The sequence below is a fragment of the Carya illinoinensis genome, chromosome 15 (assembly GCF_018687715.1).
Source record: "Carya illinoinensis cultivar Pawnee chromosome 15, C.illinoinensisPawnee_v1, whole genome shotgun sequence".
Taxonomy (NCBI): domain Eukaryota; kingdom Viridiplantae; phylum Streptophyta; class Magnoliopsida; order Fagales; family Juglandaceae; genus Carya; species Carya illinoinensis.
This window is the reverse complement of record NC_056766.1, coordinates 6,995,151-7,012,655: the sequence shown is the minus strand read 5'-3', so window position 1 is coordinate 7,012,655 and position 17,505 is coordinate 6,995,151. Positions and strand designations below refer to the sequence as shown.

General features: G+C 34.2%; 2 protein-coding genes across 2 annotated transcripts; both read left to right on the top strand.

Annotated features, from left to right (window-relative positions):
- The first annotated feature begins 485 nt into the window (after nt 1-485).
- LOC122295412 (CXXC motif containing zinc binding protein) lies at nt 486-4,051 on the top strand. The gene is made up of 4 exons (XM_043104421.1): nt 486-674; nt 1,512-1,619; nt 2,375-2,542; nt 3,753-4,051. Exons 1-4 carry the CDS (start codon nt 573-575, stop codon nt 3,873-3,875), a joined length of 501 nt encoding a protein of 166 aa, XP_042960355.1. The 5' UTR covers nt 486-572; the 3' UTR covers nt 3,876-4,051.
- A 4,628-nt stretch (nt 4,052-8,679) lies between these two features.
- On the top strand, nt 8,680-16,852 carry LOC122295409 (glycosyltransferase BC10-like). The gene is made up of 3 exons (XM_043104418.1): nt 8,680-9,010; nt 9,150-9,936; nt 15,975-16,852. The coding sequence occupies exons 2-3, from the start codon at nt 9,415-9,417 to the stop codon at nt 16,611-16,613; spliced, it is 1,161 nt and encodes a 386-aa protein (XP_042960352.1). The 5' UTR covers nt 8,680-9,010; nt 9,150-9,414; the 3' UTR covers nt 16,614-16,852.
- The last annotated feature ends 653 nt before the right edge of the window (nt 16,853-17,505 follow it).

The following is a 17,505-nucleotide window of genomic DNA, read 5'->3' as shown; positions in this document are numbered from 1 at the left end:
GAACACATGAATGAATCTCAGTCGTCATAGAAATGGTGCTGTGTTGTTTTTTTTTTTTAAAAAAAAAAGGTCACTGAAATGGTTATTATCAATATAATGTTATTAAAATTGAACTTTGCTTATATTTCTATGTTAAAATATTATGTAAAATTAAAAGAAAAAAATTATCTCAAATAAATAACGAAACAAAAACTATGCGCTTTATATGGTTCAACATATTTATTTATATATATTTTTGTAATTTATCCATATTTTATTATTTTATTTTACTATCTTATATATCTATGAGAATCGTCCTGAAGTCATCAATTCAGGACAGAGATATGGGGACAAATTTCATTGACCTGGAATGTTACCAAAGTGGTTTCCCACGTCGACCATTTCCGACTCAATAACTCAATGACCGCCGCAAAAAAGTTAACGGCTTAATGAGATTTGATAAGACGAAAACGATGGCGATTTCGATATAATTCTGTGCATTTTTGCTTGGGGATGTATATATTCTCCGATGCCAAAGCCCAAAGGCATCCGTCAGTACACAGCAGAGAGCTTGGAATTTTTGAAGCCCAAAAATGGTGAACTACCTCCTGATGATAGCTGCGGAGCTCGAGAACCTCACCAACCTTGAGCCCCAAGGTGGCTGCGACGACCCCAACTTTTCCTACCTCTTTAAGGTCTCCATTTTTTTCTTCAGATTTTACGTTTATTACTTCATATCCAAAATCGTTTTTGCTGAATTTTCCTCTTTTGCTTTCTGTGTAGAAATCGACTGGCATTGGTACACTTATAATTATATTATATTTTATTTTTGTTTTAATTTCTAAGGGATTTTAGTTTTTACTGTTTTAGGAGGTACTTAGCCTTGCCTCTTGCTTCGTTTTGTGTATGCAAATGTTTATATTATACGGGTTTCGATTATGTGGTTTATTTCTGGTTCTTGATTTTTGTTATTGATGATGATGATGATATTTATGACGATGGTTGATTATTGTTATGATTTAAGAGTTTTATTTTACTATATTTCTCTCAGTTTTGTTACTAATAGATTGTAATTCTTCAAATCGTGTTCATTTATGTGTTATTTTTGTGCATAAGCATTTGTGGGTATAATGGTTGATTAGTTATGATTTAAGAGTTTTCTTTTACCATATTTCTCACTCAGTTTTGTTGCTAATGGATTGTTATTCTTCAAATCGTGTTCATTTATGTGTGAGGTAACATTTTGTTTAATATTTTTGTGCATGTGTGGGTATAAGCATGTGTAATTGTAGTTGCATGTTTCAAATTTACTTATCAAAAAAAAAAAAAAATTGTAGCGTTTGTGATGCTTTTTTATTGGCTTATTTGTATTTGGAACTGTTCTTTGTTCTGTTTTATGGGTAAGCTTTTGGTGTTTTTTTATCGCTATATCATTTTGAACTTATTGTAGAGTTTTTTTTTTTTTGTCTTTTTGGTGTATATATTTTTTAACTTTTGTGTCTTGTAAAAAAAATATTTTTGAGCTTTTGTAGGTGAAATGTGGGAGGTGTGGAGAGGTAAGCCAGAAAGAAACTAGTGTGACCTTGAGTGAGACCGTTGCTCTCCCAGCTGGTAAAGCAACCACTAATCTCATTCAGAAGGTAATTTCTCCTTCTCAATTTGTTGTTCACCCTTCTAATGCATCAGTGGGTTATATTGTTGAATGGGTTTATTGAGATTCTTGGCATATTTTCTCTCAATTGGTTGTTGATAATGAAGGGAAAGAAAATGAAATTTCTAGGTCAAAAATTCTGAAAATTTTGCATTCTCTATCATTTCTTTAGTTTTCAATTCTGAAACTATCATGAACTCTGTTGAGTGGAATGCTTTAGATTTTGTTGTGTCTTAAAGGTCGATAATGTTAATTTTCTTTTCTTCATACGCAAAAAAGTATTAATTTTCTATATATTTTTTTCCATTTTATTCTCAAACCCCTTTGATGCAACAAATTTTGTTGGTTGGTATGTTTGTTGATATTATGACAAAGCATTGGAGAGGGAACCAAATTGATTCTGTTTATAACCACTCAACTATTAATGGAAAAGACGAGATTCATTCGGTTCATTGAACTTTTGGAGACTGTAGTTTTCCTTAGCAGCCTCATGTTTTACTCTTTTTGACTTGGTGAAATCAACTTCGTATATGTGATAACAGAAATTAAACCAACTTGGTACTATCAGACTTGTGCTTGTGTCATGAAAGATGAAGGTTGGATCTAGTTTGGTGGCTATATATTACTTTTATTGTGCAGTTTCAATTTGTGATAGTCTCTTTCTTCTTTATTATTTATTCTTTTGAGTGATTGTCATCTGGCAGTCGGATATTTTACTTTGTTACTTTTTTCTTTTTTCTATAGTGCAAGTTTTGTGGAAGGGATGGTACTGTAACAATGATCCCAGGCCGAGGTAAACCACTGACGCAAGAAGTAAGTGAATCTGGGAAGCATAGCCCCTTGATGTTGTTTGACTGCAGGGGTTACGAGCCTATTGAATATGTATTCAGCGGTGACTGGAAAGCTGAATCGGTAAGTTTGTCCCTCTCCCCAACCCCTTTCAGCCTCCATTTTTTCCATTCTTTTCTTATTGAACAGGACAAATTGAGAATATTTTGGTGTATGCAAGACTGTTATATGCTTTCCTATTGAACTTGAAAGAGACCGTGTGAGTGGGTGAATATTCCCTTGCATTTGATTTGGAGTTGCCAACAAGGTTTAAGGGCTAATTTATTCTTCTTGTTCTCTCATCTTGGCCCGAATCTATTATTATGCTGAGCATATTATTCTCATTTCTTACCATATTTTATATTCCATTGTAATGTCGCATTAATTTGGAGTTCCAATATTGTCGTTGCATTTGCATTTTTTCTTGCATAAGAATGGGAACCTATACTTCTGGTACATTTTCACAGATGGCTTCATAAATGTGTTCCACTTCATATCAGTTCATGTGTGTGTGAGTTGACTTCTTGAATCATTATTTTTTTATTTATTAAGGTTTTGAGTTAATGTCTTTGGATTTTTTTTTTGGTTTTTTTTTTAAATATTCTACACAGAGATTCCTTATGAAGCTGCATGCATTGTTTCAAAGTCTTGATATCCTTCATTGTTCATAAGCATTCCAGATAATTTAACAAAGACCTGATTATTTATCAGCAAGTCACTAATGGATAAGAAAACAGAGATTCTGTTGCAGGAGTCACTTCATGAATTTATAGATAGTCTTCATTGTATGCAATAAATTTTTTTCTCTATGATTGCTATGGACCATGGTGAGTTTTCTCAAATGCAGAAAAATTCTCTGAGAAAGTCACATCCATGTTAGATGGTCTTACGTAATGAATGTGTTGAATAATGTAGATTTTCACTATTTTAAGCTAAAGTTACTGTCCTCTCATGCTGCTCCTAGACATGCATTTCTCTTGGAAGTGTTACTTCCTGATATGATTACCAGTGGCTGACAATTTAATGTCTTCCAAGTTTGGATGATCATGTCCTGTTGTCGAATAACCCTGTAATGTGTCGAATCTTTGCATATTTGATTCTGCACTAAAATTGAACGGTTATGTCAGTATATTTGTTTTGATGACTAAATGATTTTAGCTGTTGCAGGAGTGCACTCACCTTGTGCAATTTACTACCTGTATACAATCTTTTATATATTCCTATGTACCCTCCATTTGAAAGTACACATCTTGTTGTTACTTGATGTCAATTTACAGCGCTATTCATTTTGTAGATTGCAGGAACTAAATTTCACAGCATTGACTTGTCAGGAGGGGAATATGCAGAATATGATGAGAAGGGAGAGTGCCCAGTTATGATATCCAATCTTCGTTCTACTTTTGATGTGGTGAAGTAGAGAGTAGTACTCTCTTGTCAGCATTATGTCTTCGTATATATGAATAACACTTTTTCTCTGGATGAGGTAGAAGCATTCAGATACTTTTTATAATCTATGGATTGGTTTATCACTGAAATTGGCTGAATGTGACATGTTTGACTTGGATTTGTTCATAAAATTTCTGATTCGAGCTATCAACTGATTATGCTGATAATTATGTTTTGCGGGTAGCATGTATGTGATAGATTGATGGGTGATATATAGGCAACAGGAGTAATGGACTACTTTGCATAACATAGAAAATGCCTGAATGGTTGAGGATGACCTCTGTTAAGATCACGCTAACCCTTGTAACTCCAGCCCTTCTGTGAAAGGGTTTCTACCAGCAGGATTTCACGTGTGCTCCAAAGGGGCTAATTTGGACATAGCATGTAAATAGGTGTTCAGCTTCAGTGTTCATATAAGTATTCTCTTTTGGAAATAAGCGTTATTCTAATGGCATGTAGTATTCATTATGACTAATAACACAAAGTTTTTTTGCAACTCTGTTTACAATGTCTATTTTAAATGGCGGGCGGTTATAAAAATCTGAATTTCAAATAATAAAATACTTCGGTATGTTTTATGAAGTAGCAATGTTAAGTTGGTTGGTTGTAGGAAAAAGTTGTCGGAATATCATTATTCATTTGTCAACCCTTCCATATGATATTACCATCGGAGCTGAATGAAAGAAATCTGCATTCTTTACTTTCATTTGCAAGACATCTTTATTTTTCAGTGCTGGAATGAATTTGCTTAAGTTGTGAGAGCTTTCTGTAATGGACGTGTCCCACCATCGAACGTAATTGTCAGCCTGCAAGTCAAAGGTTGATGGTACTATATGCATGCGGCCACTCTGATGCCTAAGTCAGTAAAAAGAAATGTATAATAGTTCAAGTATATGATTAGATGTGATTTCGGAGTTACCTAGTACCCATATAATATATAGGTGTAGGGACGTATGAGATTAGCAGTGTGAGTCGTGTGACTTGACTATCTTCATGGTTAAGAGCATTTCCATCTCATTTCTCATAACATTATTTTTCCTATAATTTGAGAAAAATTTTAGAGATTTGGTTAAAATCTCCCCTACATCTGAATCCCTATTTTAGAAAAAATGTTTAAGAGATAAACAGTGATTCTCCATAAATAGAGAATTACTATTCATCCTCTAAATTATTTTTTTATCAATATTTTATTTTGATAAATAAAATAAATTATTATTCCAATCATCTACACTTTTTCACGTACTTAATATTTATTATAGTTTCAAATAATAATTTTAAAAATAATTTAAATAATTATGAAAATAAGAAAAAATTGATTTTAAAAATATTATCATACCCTTAAAAAAATAATTTAAATTTTTGTTTAAAATATTCACTAAAGTAATAGTTCAAAGCATAAGAAAAATATTAAGTAGTTAAGTTTGTAAATGAAAGTGAGAGAAAAAGGTAATAAAGAAATAATAGATAAATATTATTTTAATATAATAGAAAAAAATATAAGAAATAAGATGTATGAGATTTTTGAAAAATAAGTAAAATTTAGAAAAAATTTTTAGGGAATATGGATTTTAGCTAAATTATAGGAAATGAAATGTGAATGTTTTAAGTAGGCATGAAGTTTATCCCTAAATAATAGGAATAATCTGCTCGACATATTTTGCTTATCCATCCTACTAACCAAAGGAGTATCAAGTCTTTATGGGTTTGGTCCGTGTCCACTATTATTACCCGTGGTTGAGCTGAGCTAGTATTAGACCCTCCACTTTTCATATTTTATTGGCCTTTTCCATGATAAATAATTAATTTGCTCTAAGAATCAACATGTAACATTGATTATACGCACATTGGCCAATTGGCCGCAAGCCGTGTAAAGGTGGGGGAGTTGCGGGTTCTAGAGAATGGTAGAATATGAAAGTATTTTAATGTGAGTGTTGGAAGAAAATGCGGAATCTTTGCCTCAATAGACAAATAAGATATGGCTGTGGGTGGAACATGATGTATGCATGCATTAGTGTTCGTATGGATGAGCTGCACTAGTCAGTTTTGTTTTTTGTTTTGTCTTCAATTTTGGAGGGTGGTGAAAAGGAGAGCATCTATGCAATACATGTGGGAGTTTTAAGCCCTAGTGTTTCCAAAATAATTTAGGTCCATAAATGAAATGATCAAAACACCTCAAGAGATAATTATCCAGCATATGATAGGGAAAGATGGGAACTATTCATATATATATATATATATAATATTACAATCATAAAGATATTTCGTAAAAATAAATTTATAAATTGACATCATTTAACATATCACATCAAATCTCGTCAGTTTATGAATTTTAACATTGCTAACAATAACCCAAGCGTCGGTATTTGTTGGATGCTAAGATGGAAGGAAGCAAATGCATTCAGGGTTTAACATTTTTTCTTAGTTTTCTTGTTAAGGTTGATGATAAAAATAGATCGATCTTGAGGGTGTCATCGTTTCATCATCTCGTCAATAAAAGCTATAGATGATTCCAATATATATATATTATATGATCGATGATGTAAAAGATCGACCTTTCTTATTATTTTATTATATCATCAATAAACATATTGATGATTACAACGTGCGAATCAGTGTATATGATATCTTTTTCTCCCTTTCAATTATTCTTTTCTTTTTTTTGGTTGAAAATTTTATTATTTTATAAAAATGAGATTAAATATATATATTTATTTACAGCTTGAATTTTTTTTCCTCAATTAATGATGCAGTGACTATTGGATCCTATGGATCTCTTGGGTTTGGTATGAGTACGAACCAAGTAGCATAGAGTGAGTAGAAGAGGGAAAAAAGGATTGGCGCGGAAACGTTGAAGGTTGAAGAAAAGGAAAATTATAAAAATTATAGAGTAATGTTATATACAGTCATAAAATATGTAAATATCGCGCAATCGTTTTGAAAAGAGTGAGACTCACGATTAAAAAGTTAATTTTTTTTCATGTGAATCCCGTATTAATTCATTTTTTTTAAAGAGATTATGCAACATTTGCACAACTATAATTGCAAATACCATTTCTCAAAATTATATTTTCGAATCGGTACATATTTAGTAAAATTAATATTTATATGGCACAATATAATTTTAAATTTAAATTTGATAAATTAAATTGAATTCTAAAATTTAAATCATGTGAACAGTATGCTTTGTACACTTGGAAATAGAATAATTTATTACATAATTATTATATATTATTTAATATAAAATTATTGTTTTTTGAATCTCAACTTATTAAAATCAAATAAATTATAAAAAAAAAGACAGTTATATATTATCGATGAGTTGTTTGAAAATTGTGTAATAGTTATGCCTATATCTTTGAGGAGAAATACTTTTTGCAGTCGGCTGTAAAAAAAAAATTAATACGGGACCTACATGAAAAAAAAAAAATTATTTTTATAATTTTTTATAATTCATGTAGGTCCCATTGAATATAAAAAAAAATTTTTATAATTTTTTTTTATTCATTCCGTATAGCCGACTGCATGTGGCGACTGTATGTAGCAAAACCCATCTTTAAGAGAGAGAAAAAGTGAGGAGTGATAAATATTTGATAGGGGAGAAATACTTTTTGCAGTCGGCAGATGCAGTCGGCTGTAAAAAAAAATTAATACGGGACTTACATGAAAAAAAAAATTATTTTTATAACTTTTTATAATTCATGTAGGTCTCCTTGAATATAAAAAAAAAATTTTATAATTTTTTTTATTCATTCCGTATAGCCGACTGTACGCCGACTGTATCTGGCGACTGTATGTAACAAAGTCCTTGATAGGGTAGGGAAGAGTGTACTTCCCCTTAAGAATTTGTACAAGAGAGTTGAGATTAGGGTGGTTGAAGATTAATGCGTCTAAAGAATCGCGATCAACAAGGCATGAATAGTGACATTTTTTGCTTTTTGTGTGTTTATTTCGTGTACTTATCACTAACCTTAAGCATTTTTTTTGTGTTTAAATCTCCATTCTAATTATGGATAAAAGATAAAGGAAAACATTATTCTCACCTATAAAATTTACCGACAAAACAATTGATTGGACGGGTTTTTTTTATCTAATGGTTAAAGATATGTTTTTTTTTAAAATAAATTTGTGATTTTTTTGTATTTTCTTAAAAATTTTAAAGCATTTATACAAATATCTAAAAAAAAATCTTTTTGTTGTTCGGTGTTGTGAGAATCCTTTGTGGGTGTAACATCATTCAAAAATAAATATTTTAATCATAAATAAATTTTATAAAAATAAATTTATAAACTAACGTAATTTAATGTAATATAGTAAATTATAAAATAGATATAATATATTATATTAAAACACGTTAATTTTTAAATTTATTTTTATAAAATATTTTTAAAGATGTAACACTTCTCTTACATATATATATATATGCACAACTATTTTATAATTCTTACAATTTTAATGAAGTGTTTTTAGTTTCTTTAAGTTAAATAATTAAATTAAATTTTGTTTTACTATTAAATAATTAAAGCTATCTTCTTGGAGATGAAGTAAAAAAAATGAGTTTTAATTAGAGAATATTTCGGATTTCTAAAATTAATTATTTTTTAGGGGATTAATATACCGATGTGATTAACTTTTTAATTTGTATTACCATGTTCAATGCTTCTCGAATTTGATGAATTTATGGAGAGAGGTGCCGTGGCAGTTTTTTATTCGACGAATTAGTTAAAAACAAAGGAAATGACAAAACCAGAAGGAACGCAAACTAACAGCAAAACAAAAACAAAGGCATTGCCGGACCGAACATGGTAACCAAAAGGCAATAAAAGGAAAACAAAACCCACGCCCTTCTCTCTCTGTATTTTGCTCTCGTTACACTCCCCGTACTTTTGGGCGCGCGCTCTCTCTCTCTCTCTCTCGCCCTCTATATTTCTGTAGCAGCAGAGGCAGAGCCATTACCGGACTTTGTTATCTTCTTTTCACATACGACCAAGGTCTCTTTGACAGTTTTAGTTTCGCATAAAACAATTTACAGCAACCCAAGCGCTCGGTCAACTGTCTGAATCGTGAACCTTCGTGATCTGCAGTTCATGGTACATCAACTGCCACTTGGTAAGTTACGCTAAACCCCTGTTGGATTCGACACTGTTCCTTACCTCAAGAGAATATGTATTCATTAAATACCCATGATCTTTGTATGCTTGCTTTTGAATTTATTTAAATGTTTAAAAAACGGTTCTGGTTTCTGTAGTATCAGCTCTAGATCTGCAACAGTCTCTGCTGCCGAGAACGGTTCTTTGTTGAAGACCTCTGTTGTAAAACTCAGAGTGCTGTTGAGTTTTATAATCTAAACTGCAATTTAGGACTCTGGATTTCCAGTTTTACTGGAAAAGTTGGTAATTATCCTAAATTTTGGAGCTTTTGAAGCTGGTTTGACCCAAAAGGCTGTTTTCGATTCGGTGTTATTGAAAACAGAAGACACAGAAGTTGAGTTGTAGTGTACTTTTGGTATCACTATGCAGTCGCGGGTTGTGCCGTTAGAGGAAGGCGAGGAAGTCACGCCTATAAACAGGACAAACCAATCTAAACTCTCAACGCTAAGGCCAATTCGGGTACTTGTGCTGTTTCTGGTTCTGTGTATTGCCTTTTCTATCGTTAGTATACACACAATTCGGTACTTTGGAATTAATAGTGTGGTAACAACGGCTAAGTCGTCCACGTTCCGGCCGTGCTATGAGGAACCGAGAAGTTTGGAGCAATGGATTACGCCACCATCAAATTTAATGCATAACATGACTGATACGGAACTGTTATGGAGGGCCTCTCTTGTGCCTCGGATAAAGAAGTATCCTTTCCAAAGAGTTCGTAAGATTGCATTTATGTTCTTGACTAAGGGGCCATTGCCACTGGCACCTATATGGGAGAGGTTTTTGAAGGGCCATGAAGGGTTTTACTCAATATACGTTCACTCACTGCCATCGTTCCAGGCCAACTTCCCACCTTCATCAGTCTTTTATAGGAGACAGATCCCTAGCCAGGTATCAATATTTATGTTAAACTTCCTTGTTATGAGGTTACATGGTAAAATTCTGCATTTGGTACCGGATTCTTGCATATTTGTTTTCATTTCAGTTTTTTATAGAATGATTTTGTTTGGCTGCACCATGTTTGTTTTGATCTATCGTCAATTTCTTCACTAAAGTGGTGGCTGAAGATTCTGGTTTAGAGATTTTCAGCAAATTTTTAAATTGTCTCTGTAAGACTTGCTTGTATAGACCCAAAGTTGATGCAAAAATGACTCTTGAATATAACACATAATTGAAAGAAAATGCGAAAAAGGAAAGGAAAAAATAAAAAAATATTATTACAAACTGGTCCCAAATTAATTTCAAAAGAGATGCTGACAAAACATGATAATAAGATTTAGGCTGTGTTTGTTTCGGGGTAAAATGAGGAAAACCGAAAAAAAACATTCAAAAATATTTTCGAAGTGAACCACTCAGTTTTCATTATTTGGTAAAGATCTTCTGTTGTTTGGTTGACCAGGAAATCATTTGCATCTCACCACTGGTGTTCATAAAAATTTTAGCCTATACAAACATGATATTCTCTCAACAATTCATTATGTCCCAAAAAATCATTATTTTGTGATTGAACTCTAGAACCTAGAGTTTGAGAGATAGACACAAAGCATGGGTCCTTCAACATTTTTTGAGTTAGTGTTGCCTGGGGAGAACCACACGAGCAGTAATAAAAGCTGTAAGACCCACACAATCCTTGGTCCGCAGGAATTCTAGAGGATCTGAATCCCTCCTCCAACTTTGTATTAGGACCATAATTTATGTCCATTAATTCTTTCTCCAATTCATTCCATATTCGACTCCACGGAAAATTTTCTGCAAAGCAATTTCCATCAAAACAAACTCATGATTGGATAAATGCATTGATAGAAAAGTATGATGGATTAGGCATTTGATCATAGATTGAGGTGCTAGTAAGTTGCTCCGTACAGAACTGAGATAGGGAATATCTGTATTTTTGAGAATTAGAGAGAATGTTGACTTACTCCAAGTATCAGTTCCCCATCACATTATCATAAAGAGTTATGATTGTCACTGAAAGATTCCATATAAAGGAGCTCCATTGTTAAATGCTTCAAGGAAACCAAACACTTTTTTTTTTTTTTTTAATTAGTAAATAAGAGCTTTATTAAAAATATGCATAGCCAAGTATACAGAAACATATACAAGAGCAACACCTATGCATGAGTATTGAAATATACAAGGAAATCATGTACGTTCATGTCACTAAAGTCTATCACAATTGATTAATCGAATATGGTACGAAGAAAAAATGTTCTAAGCCCATCCATTGTCCGTTCACGATCCTCAAAACTCCGACCATTCCTCTCCATACATATGCACCACCATAAACAGATTGGAACCACCTTCCACATAACTGCTATTTGAGAGTTGTTGTGAAAAAAGATGATAGAAATGTAAATCAGAATAAGAAATCAATCACACGACACGAAGATTTACATGATTCAGCAACGTATCTACATCTACGGAGTTGTAGAGGATTTTATTCTCTGGAGGAATGTCAACATACACTGTGGGGCGGAATTAGAATGCTCAGAACGGGCCATACTGTTCGTAATAAACATATATATCAGGTTACGTGGTGGAAACCCTAATTTTTCAAGTATCGCATTATTCACTCAAGCGAGCCTCAAGCGAACTCTCTGTTTGATGTTCGCTTGAGTGACTTGTCTAGCAAACTCTCTGCTTGAGTTTCGTTCGAACGACCTATCACAGACTCGAACGAACATCAAACGAACTCCGCCTGAGCTTCGCTCAAGTGACGATCGCACGAATGTCGAGCAAACTTTCTGTCTGGTGTTTCTTGAGTCACAAACTGGGTCAATAATTATTCGATGGGCCCAAGCCTCATTAAAACTCCCCAAAAAAAAAAAAAAAAAAAAAAAAACCGTAGCGAGTCATTGTCACAAGAATAAACTAGGCTCTACAAACCCAACAAGAGTTACCTCGGATGCCTCGCTAGCTGGCCAGAAGATCAACTACCCTTCGTGGCATCACCGAATGGAGCCCCACTCTAGCAAAGATATCATTGCACAAGCTCATGATTACATCACAATGAAATAATAAGACTCCACATTTTTCTTACACTTATAACACCAATCCAACACAATGATTCGGCGTTTCCTTAGATTGTTTAAGGTGAGAATCTTGCCTAATGAATCTGTCTATACAAAAAAAGAAGCTGTTATGGGGGCCTTAGTCTTCCATATGTTCTTCCATGAGATTGGATTTATAGATTGTGTCATAAAGGACTTCTAGTACGACTGTACAGTGAATCTCCCCTTCTTGGACAGAGACCACAAGATCTTATTAGCTCCTTCATTCACTCTACAATTATACAAGGTTGAAGAAATATGTAAATGGTCAATTTCCCAATCTTGAGCAGCTCTAAGGAAGATAACATTCCATTGAGGAGAGCCACAAGATAGATCCATGAGCTTTGCTACTGAGCTCTATTTATTCTAATTCTCACAAATACATATATTCCCTATCTCAGTTATGTACAGAGCAACATTCCATGGAGGAGAGCCACTAGATAGATCCATTAGCTCTATTTCTTCTACCTAAATGGAGTTGATTAGTATCACATCATTATCATAAAACTGATTGAGACAGGGCCCAGGCCCAAGTGGATCCTACCTTATAGAACACGTTACATAGAAAAGACTAAGGGCATGTTTAAACACTTGTAGTATCTCATAATTTTGTGCATAGTTGTGAAATTGTTGAGTGAAGATGTTTATCGGGTTTGTGAAAAGAGGGATAAAAGGTTGAATAAACGTATTCAAAAATTAAAAAAATTGTTTGAATATTATTTTTGTTTTAAAGTTTGTAGAAGTTGTGTTGATTTTTGTGTTTTGTTTTGAAGTTTGTAAAAGTTGTATTAACTTTTGTGTTTGAATAATGATTGGGTAATGATTAGATGAAAAGGTTGAAAAGTTGAAATTCTGAAGTTGATAAGTTTTTTGTGTTTGAGTGATGTATGGGAATATTATGAGAAGTTTTGAGAATTCTCAGTGTCCAAACATGCCCTAAGCCTTTATTGGGTCTTAAACACATGCTAGAAGAACATCATTGTAAGATCTCATTTTTAGATTAGACTTTCATAGAGCTCCATTAATCCGATTGCATACCACTAAGGGTAGTGATTTTACATTTGAAAAATGGATTGTAGATGTGGGATAGCAGGAGTTATGCAATTTTTTATTGGGTATTGTTAGAACTTCGCTCTAATTGTTATTGCTGGCTACTGGATTGAGGCCTTTCCAAGTCACTGTATGAGTGTCTCTCCATGCATTTGAGCTAACTGCCAAGAAGGCTTGATGTTTTTACCAATCTTTCCTAGAAATCATTATGATCTGGATTTTTAGGTGAAATGATATGTCCTGGTTTGTTTTCTCAATAATATATAGCGCTCTGATCTGAGAAAGAATGAAGTTTAGCCGTATGAAGATGTAGGAATATGGGTTTATGGTAATGGAGGCGCTGAGCCCAATGGTGGAAGCTGCTGTAAGGGGTGGGTTCTTGGCTGGTTTTTCAGTGGGAAATAATAGTAATGGGTTATCCATCTCTCATTTATTGTACACGAGATACTTTAATTTTCTGTGATGTGGACAGCAGACAACTTAAAGCTTTAAGGGCTGTACTCGTGTTTTGAGGCGGTTTTGGGTCTCAAGGTAAACTTGGGAAAGTCAGAATTGGTCCCAGTGGAGGAGGTGGAGAATATAGACCATCTAGCTGATTTGTTGGGTTGTAAAGTGGCTGCTCTTCCTATGTGTTACCTCAGACTTCCTTTTTGAGCCTCTTTTAAAGCAAAACCCATTTGGGATGGGGTTGTTGAGAAGGTAGAAAAAAGATTGTCGGGATGGAAGTGGCTTTACCTTTCAAAAGGTGGGAGAGTGACTCTTATCAAAAGTACCCTCTCCAATCTCCCTACGTACTCTCTCTCTATTTTTCCTTTATCGGTGGGGGTGGCTAATCAGATTGAAAAACTTTTTGGAGGGTTCTTGTGGGGTGGTATGGGTGAGGAACACAAATTTCATCTTGTGGGTTGGCCAAAGGTGTGCAGTCCAAAGGAGATGGGAGGCTTGGGGGTGCGTAATTTGATTACTTTCAATAAAGCTTTATTAGGAAAGTGGTTGTGGAGATTTCAATTGGAAGAGGATTCGTTGTGGAGAATGGTAGTGGTGGGGAAGTATGGATGTGATTGGGGGGGTTGGAGTTCTAAGGAGGGAAGGGGGAATTATGGAGTGAGTCTTTGGAAGTTTATTAGAAAGGGGTGGAACGTGTTTGCAACACATACCAATTTTGAGGTTGGTGAGGGCTCAAGAATCAGCTTTTGGTTTGACGAATGGAGTGGACAAAGAGCTCTATTTTTTGCATTGCCAAGAGTTTTCAGATTAGCCGAAAATCAACAGGTTTCTGTTTCAGATGTGCTGTGTTGAGTTAATGGCATAGTGCATTGGAAACTGTATTCTTCCAGAAATGTGCAGGATTGGGAAGTGGAGGAGTTAGTAGGTTTTTACAGTTTTCTTTACTCCACGAAGATAGGAGGAAATGCGAGAGATAGAATGCTGTGGAAACACTCGGGGAACAAAAAATTTTCTGTCAAATCCTTTTATAAGGCATTGCAAGACCACCTGTCTATTATGTTCCCTTGGAAGAGTATATGGAGAGTTCCAGTGCCACCTAAAGTTGCATTTTTTGCCTGGACTGCAGCTTTAGGTAAGATTTTGATGGCTGACAATTTAAGGAAAAGAGGGATGATTGTGTTGGAGTGGTGCTACCTGTGTAAGAAGAATGGTAAATGACCGATCATATTTTTCTGCATTGCACAGTGGCGAGGGAGCTTTGGGATGGCATTATAAGTAGGGCTGGATTGAATTGGGTAATGCCCAAGAGCGTGGTGGATCTTTTAGCATGTTGGAAGAGGCATCATCAAAGCTCACAGCTGGCTGCAATGTGGAGGATGATTCCTTTGTGTTTACTGTGGTGTCTTTTAATGGAAAGAAATGAGAGATCCTTCAACAAGAAGGAGAGAACAGTGGGGGAAATCTGAAACTTTTTTGTATTTTCTTTGGTCCAATGGTTTTCTACTATTGTACTAAAGGGAGGAAATGTTCATGAGTTTTTTATCTTTTCAGCTGGCTAGAGTGTAATATGGTGTCTCTTTTGTATTCTTCCTGTGTACATGTGCTTTGCCTAGTTGCATTCAATCAATAAAGTTTATTACTTATAAAAAAAAAAAAAAAGGAATATGGGTTTATAGCTTTTCTGCAAGTTTCAACACTTGCATTACCTGAGTTTTGTTTGCTTCCAAAGAACAAAACAAGATCACACCTCTTGTAGGATTATATCAGAATGTAGCTTTGCATATGTGAGCTGGATGTATATGACGTTGACTAGTGGTTATGAAATTTTCGAATGTTAAGGAAAACAGGTTATGTGTGAGCACACGCATGTGGCATGCAAACACAAATATTATTGAGCTTGCTTTCTAGGATACATATGAATGAATGCTATGTTGTGCCTGTGCTGCAATAGACAGTCCACGACAAAGTAGTTAAGGTGTCATAGTTTGATGGTCGTGTTCAGCTATAGATGCTGCTTGTCCTTGTAAGCTGCTATGGGAAGCACTTCAACAATTGGCACATCCCTATATCAAAGCAGCAGTTAGATCCTGCTTAGAGGCAACTGGCTGCAAGGGCAATGGTGTAGCAAGTGAATGGTAACTTTATGGTCATTATTGAATGGGGTAGTCAGGTAGTAATTTGAGGTCCCACTTCAACGGAGAGCACCAGCACCAGCACCATCAGTTGGAGGCTTAATTCTACTATCATTTACTTTTAAATTGGTCTCAACAATATCCAACCAACAGACTCTTGAATGCTTATATTCGTTTTAAGTGCTCATCAAACATTTTTGTCCAGCTCATTCCTTCATTGGTTAATGCGTTTGCTATTTTTCATCTGCAGATCTCTGAGTGGGGAAGGATGAATATGTGTGATGCTGAGAGAAGACTCCTCGCTAATGCTTTGCTTGATATCTCCAACGAATGGTTCATTCTCCTGTCTGAATCATGCATTCCTGTCTATAATTTCAGTGTCATCTACCGCTATGTAATGAACTCCACATATAGCTACATGGGTGCGTTCGATGATCATGGGCCATATGGGAGAGGGCGGTATAATCGGAACATGGCACCTGAGGTATATATTAACCAGTGGCGTAAAGGATCTCAATGGTTTGAAGTTAACCGGAATCTTGCCATCAGTATTGTGGAAGATACCATATTTTACCCCAAATTTGAACAATTTTGCAGACCATCATGTTACGTAGATGAGCATTATTTCCCCACCATGCTAACCATCCAAGCAGGGAATCAATTAGCAAATAGAAGCATAACGTGGGTGGATTGGTCGAGGGGTGGTGCTCACCCTGCTACTTTCGGACGATTGGATATCACAGAGGAGTTCTTCAAGAGAATTTTAGAAGGTCACAACTGCACATACAATAATGGATTCTCTTCAATTTGTTTCCTATTTGCAAGAAAATTTGCTCCAAGTACCTTGCAACCTCTATTACAAGTATTACCAAAGCTTTTGGCCTTCTGACAACAAAATCCACAAGGAATGCCTAATCTTGAAGTGAATAATGGATTAGTTCGGAAAATACTGCAAGACTAAATTCTGTCATACATGTTGAATAGTATCATAAATTTGAACTTTATTTGTGATAATATGTTTTCTTTTTCTCCTGCATCCATTGAACTCTTTAGCAATGCCACAGTGTAGAACAATTTTAGATGTACAAAGGCTTAGCACAATATATACATTTTTGTATAGTTATACTTTGTTTTTGTGTGTTTTGTTCTTACCAGAGATCTTCTAGTCTCACTGTACACAGCTTCAAGTCCAAGTTCTTTCAGCAAGTCCAAACAAATGTGGTTTTCTAATTCTACACTCAAGCGGAGCCGACTTCCCAAAGAAGAGAAATGAATACTCATTTTGTCATCTCAGTCAAATGTCATTTTCCAACTCACAAAAGTCTAGAATTCATAGTTACTCCAGACGAATCGTGTTCTTTAGATGTCTTAAAATGATACAGATTGTTTACAATTGAACTTCAAACAATGAATCAAAAAGAAATTTAGCCAGTTTTATAAAAATAAATTTACAAATTGACGTGATTTAATATGGTGTTTCAAAATATCCATCACTGAATTTGAAAGCAAAAATCCGTATTTAAACCCCAAATAACATCTATTAATCTCGATTATAGTATTGCCACATGCATTAAACTTAAAATCGAGTGTTATTATATACAATTATTTTTGTATATTTATACATTTTATTAATATTTTGATTAATTACATTAATAAAATGTATAAAAAAAATATATAAAACTAACTGTAGATAAAATTTTTAATAAATAAAAACAATCAAACCTTTTTTTTTTATTTTTTTAATTAAAAAAAAAAACTCATCTTCAAAGTACATTAAATTG

Excerpts from the sequence above, each read along its gene's own strand:
- LOC122295412 (XM_043104421.1), top strand. The coding sequence starts at position 573 with ATGGTGAACTACCTCCTGATGATAGCTGCGGAGCTCGAGAACCTCACC. Across the intron at positions 675-1,511 it reads ACTTTTCCTACCTCTTTAAG|GTGAAATGTGGGAGGTGTGG; the intron begins GTCTCCATTTTT and ends GAGCTTTTGTAG. Across the intron at positions 1,620-2,374 it reads CCACTAATCTCATTCAGAAG|TGCAAGTTTTGTGGAAGGGA; the intron begins GTAATTTCTCCT and ends TTTTTTCTATAG.
- LOC122295409 (XM_043104418.1), top strand. The coding sequence starts at position 9,415 with ATGCAGTCGCGGGTTGTGCCGTTAGAGGAAGGCGAGGAAGTCACGCCT. Across the intron at positions 9,937-15,974 it reads GGAGACAGATCCCTAGCCAG|ATCTCTGAGTGGGGAAGGAT; the intron begins GTATCAATATTT and ends TTTCATCTGCAG.